Here is a 12,500-nt window from a genome sequence, read left to right as displayed (position 1 = left end):
ATTTATTTTCCAGGTCGAATTGTTTTTGTCATCACCGTTAAAAGAAATGGAGATTAAAAGAAGTGGGGAGGGAGCTAGGAGGACGAGGATTTGAAAAAATTCGTTCGGCTGGCCTGGACAAAGATCTCGTTTGTGATCCCACTCAGAACAATTGAAATTCCATTGTTTATAACTACGAGGGTGGGATTTTTTAATTAATGCACCCATTACCAAACTGATGGACAGAAGTGCTATGGGTTCTCTGCTAGTGACCTTAGTTATCAAGCAAATCAGCTTTGCTTAGATAATAAGAGAGCCTGGAACGAGAATTCTTCAACAAAACTTAATTAAAGGAAAGGATGTTTGAGTTAATGCATTGCTGCTTTTTGTCATGACTTTTTGGCAGAAATTCTTTGTCGACGCATCGCAGGCTACTGGGAATAAGTGAAATAAGTGATTCAGAGAACCCTAGAACGATTTTCATAGTTTTAAGACACTTTATTCACTTCGGAAAACGCAAGATCTACGGGGTGTTGATGGCCAAGAGGCCAGAGGCAATGATTAAATAAGCAAGGATATATAAGCCTTTCAAAGGAAGGATTTTTTAGTTTATTCACCAAAAAGAAATGTTAGAGCCCCTTGGGATGATTATGGAGACTCTCCGGAGGATTGTTATCCCAAGCAATATGAAAGAGGAAAATCTTTCAAACAAGCGAGTAAATGTAGGCGTATGTTTACGGTTATCACTTCATTCCAAACCCCAAGGCAGACAAATGGGACCTATTTTTAAAAGATGGTGGGAATCAGGTTGGAAACATTTCCGAGAAACGAACCCCTCACTATTTTACCGTTTCAATGTTTGGGCAACGGAGGACATCCCAAATACTTCATCTTCGCAAAGGGAAGGCAAAGGAAAGAACCCAACTAAGAACATTAATTAGCACGCGATATCCAATCAAATGTCGTGTTTGAGCTGACGTCAATTTCATTGCAAAAGTTTGATCGTGTGTTCCACAGTCAGTTTTCATCGGTCGCGGTAGAAAAGCACCAAATGGCGCCTCAGATCAGCATTATACTTTTACATAGATCCAAGATGCCTCAAGAGTATTCAGTTCAAGGTGAGACTTAGTAAATCGCTATTTTGAGTGAACTTCATTCGTTAGATTTCTTAATCAAACTGCCCGTCTGGTTTCACGGTAGCATATCGAGTAACATGTGCTTAGGATTTGGCAGCCGTTTGTTGTGAAAAATAATTAGTATTATTAGAGCCTAGAAGGAGTTTTGCCAGGATTGCTACTGGAGAAATTTTAATGAATTGTCGGAAATATTTTCGTTTTGATCGTTTTTAGTAGTTATCTTTAGTGTAAGAAACTGAAAACAGGTAAAGACCGCTCCCTGATGAACAAAATAATGCAATCCTATGTTTTAACATCTGCTCAATTAAAAGGTGCTTTTTAAAAAGTCTTGAATGGGTTTTGACTCGAAATATCTTCTTTTTGTCAAGCAAGAAAAGTTAAGATGGAAATAGTTTTACAAGAAGCAAACTGGGAGCATTAGTATTATCGGTAAGCTCAGTAATATCTTAGCAGTTTGCGACTTAAACCGTTGTTTGAAAGATACATGCAACTGCTATATTGTACAAATCATAATTTTGGCACGCCTGCTGGACAATCTCAGTGAAACGTCAACCGAATTCCTTTCAATAATATCACTTTAATAAAGTTGTTATTCTTTTAATTATAGTTTTTAAAAAAGAGTTGTAATCGAGCAATTCCAGGGGAACGTTATGGATTCGCGATCAGATAAAATGCTGCACAACGTCAGCCCACAGAATTATTCGTCACTTTTATTTCACATGCTGCCATTTAAACCGTTCCAAAAAAATCCTGAAAAGCTTGAGTAAACTCGTATTTGTAGAATATAGTTTATATGTAAGGCAGGAATTACTCGGAAAAAAGTTAATTTTGCCGCTACGACGGCTTACAAGTGTAATTCATCTTAACTGAATTTAGCTAAATTCAGTTAAGATCGATCACAAAGTTGATTCAGATTTTTTGCGAAACTTTTTTGGACCCTTAGGTGTTTCTAGCTGATTATAATTTATAAACAGTTAAGCAATTTTAGTTTTTCACAAATTTAACTTAATAACAATGAGTAGCGATATTCAAGTATTCTTTCAGCTTAATCAAATTAGGAGCATTTGTTTACCTTCTAGGAATTCGAAGCTTGTAGGATTCTCTGCCGGTTAACTGCGTTAATCAACGAAGACAGAATCCTAAGTTCAAATAAGTTACGTTGAAATCAGTTTTAATAACTTGGGAACAAAATAATAACTTGATTCATCACTCGACGACAAACCTTCGACTTTTCCTCAGAGTCTTACTAAAGCGGCTGGTTTCAATTTATTTATGCCCAACAAAACCATTACATCGATTTCCCAGCTTCTTTGTTATTGTTGTTGGAACGTGATATTATAAAGCTTTTGATATTTTGAACTAACTCTACGCTTTCGCCTTGTTCAATTAATCTTTGCCTGAAAAAACTTTTGCAATTTGAATCTTTTAGCAAGTCCTGAATTCGTCTTCATGTGTATTTACATGTTAATGAAAAACTAAAGGCTGATTTAAGAGTAAAGAAGTATGTGAATATTTTCAAGTATTTCGAGCACCAATTTGTTCATCGATCAGCTCTAACGCGTTCGCATCGACCTCTCCCTTTTCCTTGTCCCCGCCCTGAAGCGAAGGGAATGGTCGTGTGAACGAGATTGGCACATCTTTTTTATTTTCCTTGACTTTTAAAATCACTCACTTTTGCCATGTTTTCTTAATTTTGTGTGAAAACCAATAAGGCAACCTGGCTTGGCCGTACTTTTTTTTTTTGTGAAATTATGTCTTTATAAAGTATGTGGTGATTATGGAAGTCTGCACGAAAGATAATTCCACATGTCAGAGAAGATTTGAATTACTGATAATTTATCACTGGCTTCTAAATGGCGGAATTGATGCACGCTGCAATCACAATTTTTTGTAGATGGCCGTGTGTCAGAAGAAAGTATCCGCTCCATCTTTTTGCCTAAGAGAGAAAGAAATAATTAGGATGTCGTTTTTATTTGCAGTAAGATAATGACTGATCCTCAAAATAACATGGCGGGCATGACTCCTGACGTGGTAGAAGCAGCTCACCTACTTCTGATGATGAAGCATGGTATGAAAGCGTTTATTGAAGCCCAACAAGCTCGTTTCCGTATCCCTTATAGTCTGTATTATGCGTCTCTCAACCCTTCAATATCGGCTCAACTTCACTATTTCGCGAGTCACGGATTCCCATTTTCGGCACCATTTTACGATTTTTCCCCAATGCCAACCTCGTTCCAGTTCCCATTAACACATGCGCAGTCATTCTCAATTCCCCTTCAAGACGCTTATTATGGGATGTTGAATTCCTCGCAATGCATGGCGGGGCCACCAGGAGATCAGCGCTTGACTGGAACAGGGCTTCACGGTGAGAAGACGGAAGAACACGAAAAAACTCAACCAGGTAAGCTTGAATAATGAATAGACAATCGGCCATTTGATGGTTTGTTTCCACCCTTTTTCTCGCGCATATCACCAACGAAAATGATTCCATTGATTTCTGTTAACGTATGTCATTCAAGCTGTTTTCATCATGGATGGTCAGTGAACAGATCCACCTTAGCCCTCCCCTTGATGTTAATCGCATCTCTGGGTTGGGAAAGGTTGAAAGTGAGTTAATTTTTTAACAGAAAAGAGTTTGTTTTTTGGCACCAGAAACGAGAAATATTCCAGTTTTTGATCACTAACGTAAACAAATCTAAAATACACGGAAATGACGGAATGTTTTTCTTGGATTAATTGCTGCAGTGACAAAGAAGGCACGTTTGTCAACGAATGCAACCACCAGCTTAACAGCAGAACAAATTGCTACATCAGAAAGACAAGATGCCAAAAGGAAACGCAAGAACCTTACAAAAGAACAACTGGAAATTCTAGAATCAGTTTACGAAAAGGAAAAATACCCTCATATGGACGATAGAATAAAATTGGAAAAACCTACGAATCTCACTGAGGACAGAATACAGGTGTGGTTTCAAAACAGAAGGGCAAAGGACAGGAAAAAAATGGAGGCTGAAAAATTACAGCAATGTCTTGAGAACACTTCGGTATTAAAAGACGATTACTTGCAGAACCATGATACAGATGAGAGAAAAGCCAGTGCTATAAATAGCAGCAGCGAAGCCAGTGATAACGAGCGATGAATCAGGGAGTTGTAAGATATAATCAATCTCCCTCTTTATATACCCTTTAAAAAAAGCCGTAAAGACTTCATATCTGATATCAAGTTGCCAATGGCCAGACAGACCTGAAGTGACTTATTGGTCGTCGTCTAAAGTCATTTATTTCAAGTGGTTTAATTTCAGATAGTTTGTAACCATACTATTTTTCTATTTCCCTGTTTTCTTAGCAAAAAGCGTCTGCGAGGCATATATGTTTTTTTTTTTTTTTTTTTGCAAGATAAATTTTTAAAGTTAAAATAGACGCTTTTTGCGACCGGGCCTTATAAAGCACATTATGTACAAGCACATGTGCGACCGGGCCTTAATCCACAAGTGTTGTTCACATCTTTATCGTTTGCTTTACAAGACAAGGGCCTCGGGGTCGTGTATAATTTTTTTTATTTTTCTTTTCTTATCTGGTCCAGCCAGGAGCATACAATACAAATTCATTCTTTCCATAAATAATTTCTACTTCTATAAAGATGTGAAAGGGCTTGAACTCTCGTCCTTTTACCCTACAAAGCCACATATGACCTGCACTGAGCAACTCCGTATCTTTCCCGTTTCACAGTTAAATTATCTGTCATAATACTGCAAAAAGCCTTGAGGTGAGAAACCCTAGTTTCTCTAAACAACCGTTCGAAGCCGCAAACGGCTTTTGACCATCTCCTTCCCTACCCATCTAGGGGCATCACGTCCCTCTCCACCCCAATTCCATTTGCTCTGTAAGGTATAGAAATGATACCAAAAGAACCGAAAATTAAAATTCAATTAATTAAGGTTATAGCTATATCTATATCTATATCTATATCAAAGGCTATAGCTATATTTGATACTATAAATAACGTCCAGCGCGATGATTTCACCTTGTTATTAAACGAATATAAACTCTATTCTTTACACTTTACAATTTGGAAACAGCATCTTTTCTTCATTTCTCGATAAAAATGGCGCAAATTCGTTTCAGCAGTGGCCTTTTGTCCACGTTTGAAAATGATGGCTAGTGTACGGAAACCAAACGGACAAAAGACCATTGAGAAATGATGACTGAGTTTAAGCTTATCTTTCAGCATTAATAAGTCCTTCGTTTCCCGCAGAAAGTCGGACAAGAGGCGTATATACAAAACGAACGGAAAACGCACGGCGTTTTCTTTACGTATGCCAACTAAACCAAATTCAGAGCAAGCAAACTGCTTTTCTTCTTCGACTGTTTCAGAAATGTAAAGAGGGACGTTTCTGCTCTCGATACGTAGCCCAGCTAACAAACAAAAATGCTTTGCGAAACTAGTCGTCTTACTAACAATACAAATAATGGGAATTATCACCCCGGTACATAAATGTGATATTACACTGAATGTCCTGACAACCCTTACCGCTGACAAAGTAAGTTTAACTCTTCATAAATATATATTCGGCTTCGAAGCTTAATTCAGTTATGGAATTTCACTGATGTGCATATTGCATGGGATTTCTCTTTTGCTGAAATCAATAGGTAATTTGCGTTAGATTTTTTTTCCATACTATTATTTAACTTACGTTACAATTCTAGTATCAACAATTACACTTTCTTTTTTTTTTTTGCCTCGGTCTAAACGGAAAACAATTGGATGATCAAAAGTCTTAATCAAAACAAATTTCAAATATTTTTTTCTTGTAAATTGTGCCATCAATCAACTTTTTTCAAGCAAATTGATTGCATCCACAATGCATTGCAAATTATTTCCCAATGAACTTCGCTGGCACGCACCTGGCTCCGGTAAAATATCACGTGGTGGAGAAATACCACTGGCTTGTTGGTACAAGGGTGACGGTTCTTCTTGTGGAGAACATGTTTCATTCTTGTTGTTACCTTCCCATAAGTCATGTGTCTTCAGTTTCACTGGGACCTGGCTCAATTTTGTAGACTCCTGAAGACTAAAACGGTCAAAGATCTGGTTTCCAGATGAACTGACTGACACTCCACCACTGCATGACGCTGTAGGCCAGCGGTGGTTAAATACTCTGGCTCTGTGGCCCTGGTGTGCATGTGGAGGAGAGAGAGCACGTCCTTTTAACTTGATGTGGGAGAAGAATGGAGCTCCCTGAAATCTCTCACCTATTTGAAAATCAAGTTCTTTTTTTAAATCAAGCCGTTGTTTTCTCTCATCTGCTAAGTTTTGACGCAAGGTATTATTGGTTTCCCTGACTTGAACAACTGTTCTCTGAAGTCGCAAAATATGTTGAACTGCCTGCTCCAATATGGCAGCCTTAGTTTGTTTCTTTTCAGTCGGTGGCAGCAGTCTTTTCAAGCTTGTAAAACCTGAATTTATATTTTGCATTCTCCTGCGTTCGATCATGTTTGCGTTCAATCTTCTTTCCCTCTCTGCGTCGTGATCACTATTTGGTATTCGCCTGTAAAATTGAATTTATGGAAAGTTTACTTTGAGAGATGACAAAAACTACTAATAAGTGCTGGCTGCCGAGTAAATACAATTGAGACGCCCTTTAAAATCAAAATAAACACTTAATGACTGGTCCCGAGGGAAACAGTTAATTTTGTTTCCCGAGAATCTCAATGTTTCCCCGAGGCGCAGCCGAGGGAAACAACAACGGCGGTCATCGGTCAACAGTCGCGGGTAACAGTGCACTGTTACCCTCTGACGTCATAGATTTTGCACTGTTGCCCGCTCAGATACTTTTGGCGGGAATTAGCTGTATTCTTAGATGTCATGTGACCTCGAAGTAAGCAATGAGAGCGCGCGCTGTTGGGGGAAAATTTCAGCTATATAACAACAGAAGTTATTTTTTCCTTTATGTACATTTCACAACGTCCCTTTATAAATGGGCCAATTTCCTCAAAATCATGAAGGTTTGTACTTTCCAGTTGTTTCCAGTTGTTTTTTCCTACGTTGTCAAGATGAGCAAAGAACCCAGTCTTACGCCCTGAGGTTTGTTCACGGACCCTGTGGTTTGCAAGCCCACAGCCCGTTTCTTGAGAGTCCCGAAAATGTTCGGGTGCCACCATTCCCTAGGGGTGTATCTTAAAAGCGATGACCGTTTAGGCCGTTAAACTTGACCATCATTTTGATTTTTGTTTTCTTGAAAACATGTTGAAAGACCAGTTTTTCAAAACAAGTGGATCTTAGTTCCGGTCCCTAAATGTTTTCCGGGATTTTTTTTGCGAACCCCTGGTGCCCTTCCTCACTCGCGGCACAAGTATGAGCACAAAGTACGCAAACTCAGTAGCGTCTTGATCATTAGCACTTTCTTTTAGAACAAAAGACGGCAATGAACGGCAAATGAATGCGCCTGTTGCTCGAGCTTATGCCGGCGTCACTAATGAGCATCAGGTTTTTTTATATTACCGTCAAGAAATTTGTCATGGAAAAGAGACTGGACATCACCTATTCCTTTTGTGGTCGGAAATGCTGCGGAATAAAAATATCACTTTTGGCCTATAATCATTTTATGGCTCCCTTTAGCCACAGTCTGGGACTTTCGAACAAGTACTTCGGCTTCAAATTAGTGTCTTACTTCAAAGACAAGAATCTTCAGCCTTTTGGTCTTTCAAAACCTTTGGGCCAGGAATAACCGAAGATGTAATCTGTATACCAGTCAATGCAAGAACAAGACAATAATTTCGTTGGGAAGCCACCAAATCAATCGTGACACAATGTTATTACATACAAACTTACCGCTTTTTCCTATCTTGATAAGCTGTGAATTCCATTTTCCCTTAGTTTGATTGCTAAATTAATCAAGACTCTGGACTCCAATCTGGTATTGAATCGTAGGAAAAATTGACTGTTTAGTTACTTTTGGCCTGCGCTCAAGCAAGAGCGACTCGAATTTTTTTTTTAAACAGCAAATGCAAAACAGTTCTTTTCGCGCCTCAAAATCAAGGCTTCCGTTGCAACTGACAAGAAACAAATGAACGAATAATGTTTTGTTCCGTCGTTTTCAGGTGATTCTGATTGGTTATTGGACGGTAAGGTGTTACTTTGTCGCGGTTAAGGCTAGACTACATACCGGGTGAGTCGGAATAATTTGTTGCGTAGGAGTCAACTGGTCAACGAAATGATAATAGCCGGCATTAAACACCTGTAATCATTACACAGGTGTTAGATTTAGGTGCTGAAAAGGAAAACTTTAAGAACAGTTCTGCTGCACATACGCCGCATACTCTTAAGTAAAATGACGGCAAAAAGCTATTAAATTTTAATGTTGTTGTGAGTTGTTGGTTTTTATACAGACCCGAGTACCGTGGCTCACATATGAAATCAACGCAGTGAGGGCCTGTTTATATCATAGTGGTCTCGGTTACCCGAGACAGCCCTCATTTTTACCGAGCGTCTATATAAGAATTGCGTAACCGAGACAAAGAAGCCGACCCGTTGCGGTTAGAATTTTGGCGGGAAAAACCTTTTCTTTCGAAAGCAAACGCTAAAAACATGTATAAGCACCCAAATTGTTGCTTCTTTGATTTTTATTTTATGCGTGCGCATTTAAGATTTTGCTGTCTCATCTCGGGTGGTCGAGCCAAACTGTTTACACCCTACCTGCCGATGCGAGACAAATCGCCTCCCCGAGTTGTCCCGCCCTCCAGATCGGAATTGTCTCGCCCTCCTCATGTAAACGGTTGATAAAATTTTTTAAACAAATGAACGGAAAAATATCTCGCCCAGGGCAACTCGAGGGAAAGGTTGCCTCGGGCGCCAGAAACCATATAAACAGGGCCTAAATCCTGGTTGTATCCATAGCCAAATTCAATTGTGTCTGTCGCGAAATTCACAACTCGGACTTTGACTGCAAAACATTCGATTTATTTATTCCCAATTCACAACTTGAATTCCTTCTCCAAAAAACCGAGTTGTATTTTTAACCTGAAACACAACTCGGATTTTTACGGTTGAAATCTGAGTGGTGAATTTAGCGATACATACAACTCGGGTTTAGAGTTGTAAGTTTTGCTATTAAAATAAATGAGACACGGTAGAACACAGACAACAGAAAATATTGTAAATCATTAAAGAAGAAGATTCCTATTGAAATTCAAGAGAACATAGCGTTTGGACAGGAACGTGACTATCAACATCAGAACTTTTTACTAAATAGCCAGCTCCGTTTTGTAAGGCTATTCAGCCTCCAAAAAATATCAAAATATATGGAAAGCCATAACTTTCTTTTGTAATCTTTATTCTTTTGGTCTTGAAGTTTTGTCTTGATGCTGTGGAGTTTTTGTCATAGTGTATTGTAGCCTGCCACGCAGACGCTCTTAGGGATTCGTCACGGGTTCCTCGTCCGTGGGGAAGAAATCAATACGTGACAAACGAACCCCAAAGGACGTCTGCTGGGAGGCTAAGTGTACTGTGGCAACATTATTTATGAGGTGTAGTTTTGCCATTATGTGGTAAGGGTTTGTCATTATTTGACGAGGTTTGATGGTCACGTGTTGTGTTTCCATTATGATGTGTTGAGGTCTTCTTTGACTAGCTACAAACACCACACCACAAGACAACAAGACCAAATACATAAGAAAGTTATGGCTTTCCCGGCATAAAGATACAAAGACAAATTCTTGTCATCCGAACCAGTTCCCGACAGATGACACGCTCCTGCTTCTCACTGAATGATATATGAATAAAGAACAAAAATCTTCGAGTTTCCCCTATTCCTGCGTGTGGCACTCCAGGAAAACGAGCGGCGAAGCCGCGCGGAGAATGGGCCCATCCCTATTTACCGCCAGCTGCGAAGGCTACTATACCAACTATACCCAGTCAGCTTAGTCTTTCAATATGGCGATTGGAAGTTAAACTGGTTAAAGGGAAGAAGAGGAGTGATTGGCTTTTACTTCGTGTAGAAGACACACATGACGTAACAAGAGCTTTAGGGGTTTTTAGGGATTTAGAATTCTGATTAGGTATTGTTTCACGATTTTTGTTCCATTGTTTTACGTCATGTGTGTCTTCTACGCGAAGTAAAAGCCGAGTGATTTCATCAATTTTGTCTTCTTACAACGGACACTGGACGCTGGACGCTGTTCCTATTTATTTATACAAGTGAACGGGTATTCTACACTTTATTCAGTTAACTCTGTTTAAAATTTAAGTGCTACACGGCTAACGTTTGTATAAAGGGTGTAACCTTAATTTCCTTGTACTTGTACATGTTCATTGCCGTGACTTCCCACAGCCTGCACCCGCCTGACCTTGTAGCTCAGTCGGTAGAGCGGCGGAGATCTAACCCGAAGGTCGTGGGTTCAATTCCCACCCTGGTCAGAGTTTTTCTCTGTCCTTGTGTGGGCCCATTTCCATCAGTAGGGTTAACGCTCACATGGTTCATATGGGATAGAAAATCTAGCACTACACATTACACTCTATTCAGTTAACTCTGTTTGAAATATAAGTGCTACACGGCCAACGTTTGTATAAACGTAAACTTAATTTCCTTGTACTTGTACATGTTCATTGCTGTGACTTTAACATCTTCAGTTCCCGCGGCCTGCTCCCGTCTGACCTTGTAGCTCAGTCGGTAGAGCGGCAGCGGAGATCAAACCCAAAGGTTGTGGGTTCAATTCCCACCCTGGTCAGAGTTTTTCTCTGTCCTTGTGTGGGCCCATTTCCATCAGTAGGGCTAACACTCACATGGTTCATATGGGGTAAAAATCTAGCACTTCATGTTACACTACACTCTATTCAGTTAACTCTGTTTAAAATATAAGTGCTACATGGCCAACGTTTGTATAAAAGTAACCTTAACATTCTAAAACTAAGCTGAATCGGAGACTCCCTTTGTGAATTTATAATAAAGCAGATCAGTGTCTAACACATGGCAACAGTAGATAGCTCAAGCATGATCAACTGGCGAGTACGAGAAGCTGTAGCGGAGGATATCCCAGATATTTTGCAAATGATAAAGGTGTGTAAACAATAATAAGTTAATAACTGTGCCTGTTTAAGCAATAGAGGACGTTTTCCGTGTTTCTAAACACGAGGGGGTCAGTTGGGAGAATTCGAGACAGTAAATTATGCAAACCCAAGACACATTCGTGTTCTGGGCAAAACGCAATCATATGTAGCTGTGACTGGTCTCCTTTAGGGTTGCGCATGAAGAAATATAAAATGTATTTCTTCACGTAGGTGAAAGTATTAGATGATAATGCCTTTGCTATCATTACTGTATTTTTTATTTCTCTGTGTTTTAGTATGCATGGTCTCTTTTAGGGATCAAAAAAAGCCTGGGCCATGCCCAGATTGGTCTCCTTTAGGGGTGTAATTCAAACCCCTCCCTTTTTAACCTCAGTCCCCCTTCCCCCCGGGATCACTATCCATTGGATACCACAATTATCGGTTTCACTATGACTTATCCACTGGATAGTGATTTATCTGGCCCCAGTTGTTCAAACAATGGATAGCGCTATCCATTGGATAAACCACTATCCATCGGATAAACCCTTGCAAAGACAATTGAGTCATCCAGTGGATAGTGATTTATCCGGCAGATAGCGCTATCCATCGTTTGAACAACTGGGGCCAGTGGAACAGTTTGTTTAATGAAGAAGACCAGACTCCCGAAGAGTTTTTGTATCTCAGTGACAGTGAGTAGATCATCTGATCGGTGTTAGGAGGTCGTAGGTTTGCATCCAGCCTTGGACTCTGATATTTCAATTATTGTTCTTTCACCCATTGAAAAGCTTATTACCTTTCTCATGGGTACATTCCTGCATTCACTATCTTAAGTTACATTTTAGTTTTACTCTTGACAACAAAGCGATAAAAATATTAATAATATACATGAAAAAACTAGTACTCAATTCTGATTGGCTGAGAGCAGTGCAGTTCAAGTGTAACACAGTGCAAAAAGTGAAATATCAGTGCAAATTACACATCAAAGTTTTGGATTATGATTGGCTAATAAACAATAGGGTTTGGTCAGCAAATTGCACTAGAAATCAGGTAATTACCGATCTGTTCACTTGAGGGGAAAACTGAATTGTAGAAAATAACTAAAAATTATTTTTTTTTAAACGCCTTTTGTGTCAAAATTATTTATTTAGAAGAAAAGCTGCAAATGTTGTGCAAGAGCTAAAAATTCAGATGACTGGCAGAGAGTTAAACAATAATAATCATAATTATTATGAAATAAGGCCACTGAGAAAGATGGTAGACATTATTTCAGATCAACGTCCCTGGGATAAGACCTTTATACCCCTCAATAGGGACAAGGAAAGGCCTGATACAGAATTCAG

At 39.3% G+C, this 12,500-nt stretch overlaps 2 protein-coding genes and 1 long non-coding RNA gene across 7 annotated transcripts in view; 2 read left to right on the top strand and 1 right to left on the bottom strand.

Annotated features, from left to right (window-relative positions):
• The window catches only part of LOC138028347 (uncharacterized), an 83,184-nt gene that overhangs the window by 52,525 nt on the left and 18,159 nt on the right, over nucleotides 1-12,500 (bottom strand). Inside the window, exon 4 of one of the 4 annotated variants that reach the window (XR_011127646.1) lies at nucleotides 6,497-6,664. The exons of the other annotated variants lie outside the window; for them this stretch is intronic. This is a non-coding gene — a long non-coding RNA (uncharacterized lncRNA). Of the gene's footprint in view, nucleotides 1-6,496; nucleotides 6,665-12,500 lie in introns of those variants that run through there. 4 annotated transcript variants of the gene reach the window in all.
• LOC138029514 (pituitary homeobox 2-like) lies at nucleotides 1,032-5,915 on the top strand. Its single transcript, XM_068877229.1, has 3 exons — nucleotides 1,032-1,097; nucleotides 3,095-3,516; nucleotides 3,861-5,915. The coding sequence occupies exons 2-3, from the start codon at nucleotides 3,102-3,104 to the stop codon at nucleotides 4,253-4,255; spliced, it is 810 nt and encodes a 269-aa protein (XP_068733330.1). The 5' UTR covers nucleotides 1,032-1,097; nucleotides 3,095-3,101; the 3' UTR covers nucleotides 4,256-5,915.
• Nucleotides 10,005-12,500, top strand: part of LOC138029144 (thialysine N-epsilon-acetyltransferase-like) — a 10,452-nt gene continuing 7,956 nt past the window's right edge. Inside the window, exons 1-2 of one of the 2 annotated variants that reach the window (XM_068876841.1) lie at nucleotides 10,005-10,319; nucleotides 11,066-11,170. In XM_068876841.1, coding sequence (XP_068732942.1) covers nucleotides 11,081-11,170 — 90 coding nt within the window. In that variant the 5' untranslated portion in view covers nucleotides 10,005-10,319; nucleotides 11,066-11,080. Of the gene's footprint in view, nucleotides 10,320-11,062; nucleotides 11,171-12,500 lie in introns of both variants that reach the window. The other variant, XM_068876840.1, reaches the window with a different exon arrangement.

The sequence above is a fragment of the Montipora capricornis genome, chromosome 13 (genome assembly GCF_036669925.1).
Source record: "Montipora capricornis isolate CH-2021 chromosome 13, ASM3666992v2, whole genome shotgun sequence".
NCBI classification, from domain to species: Eukaryota; Metazoa; Cnidaria; class Anthozoa; order Scleractinia; family Acroporidae; genus Montipora; species Montipora capricornis.
This window is presented reverse-complemented; position numbering and strand designations above follow the sequence as displayed.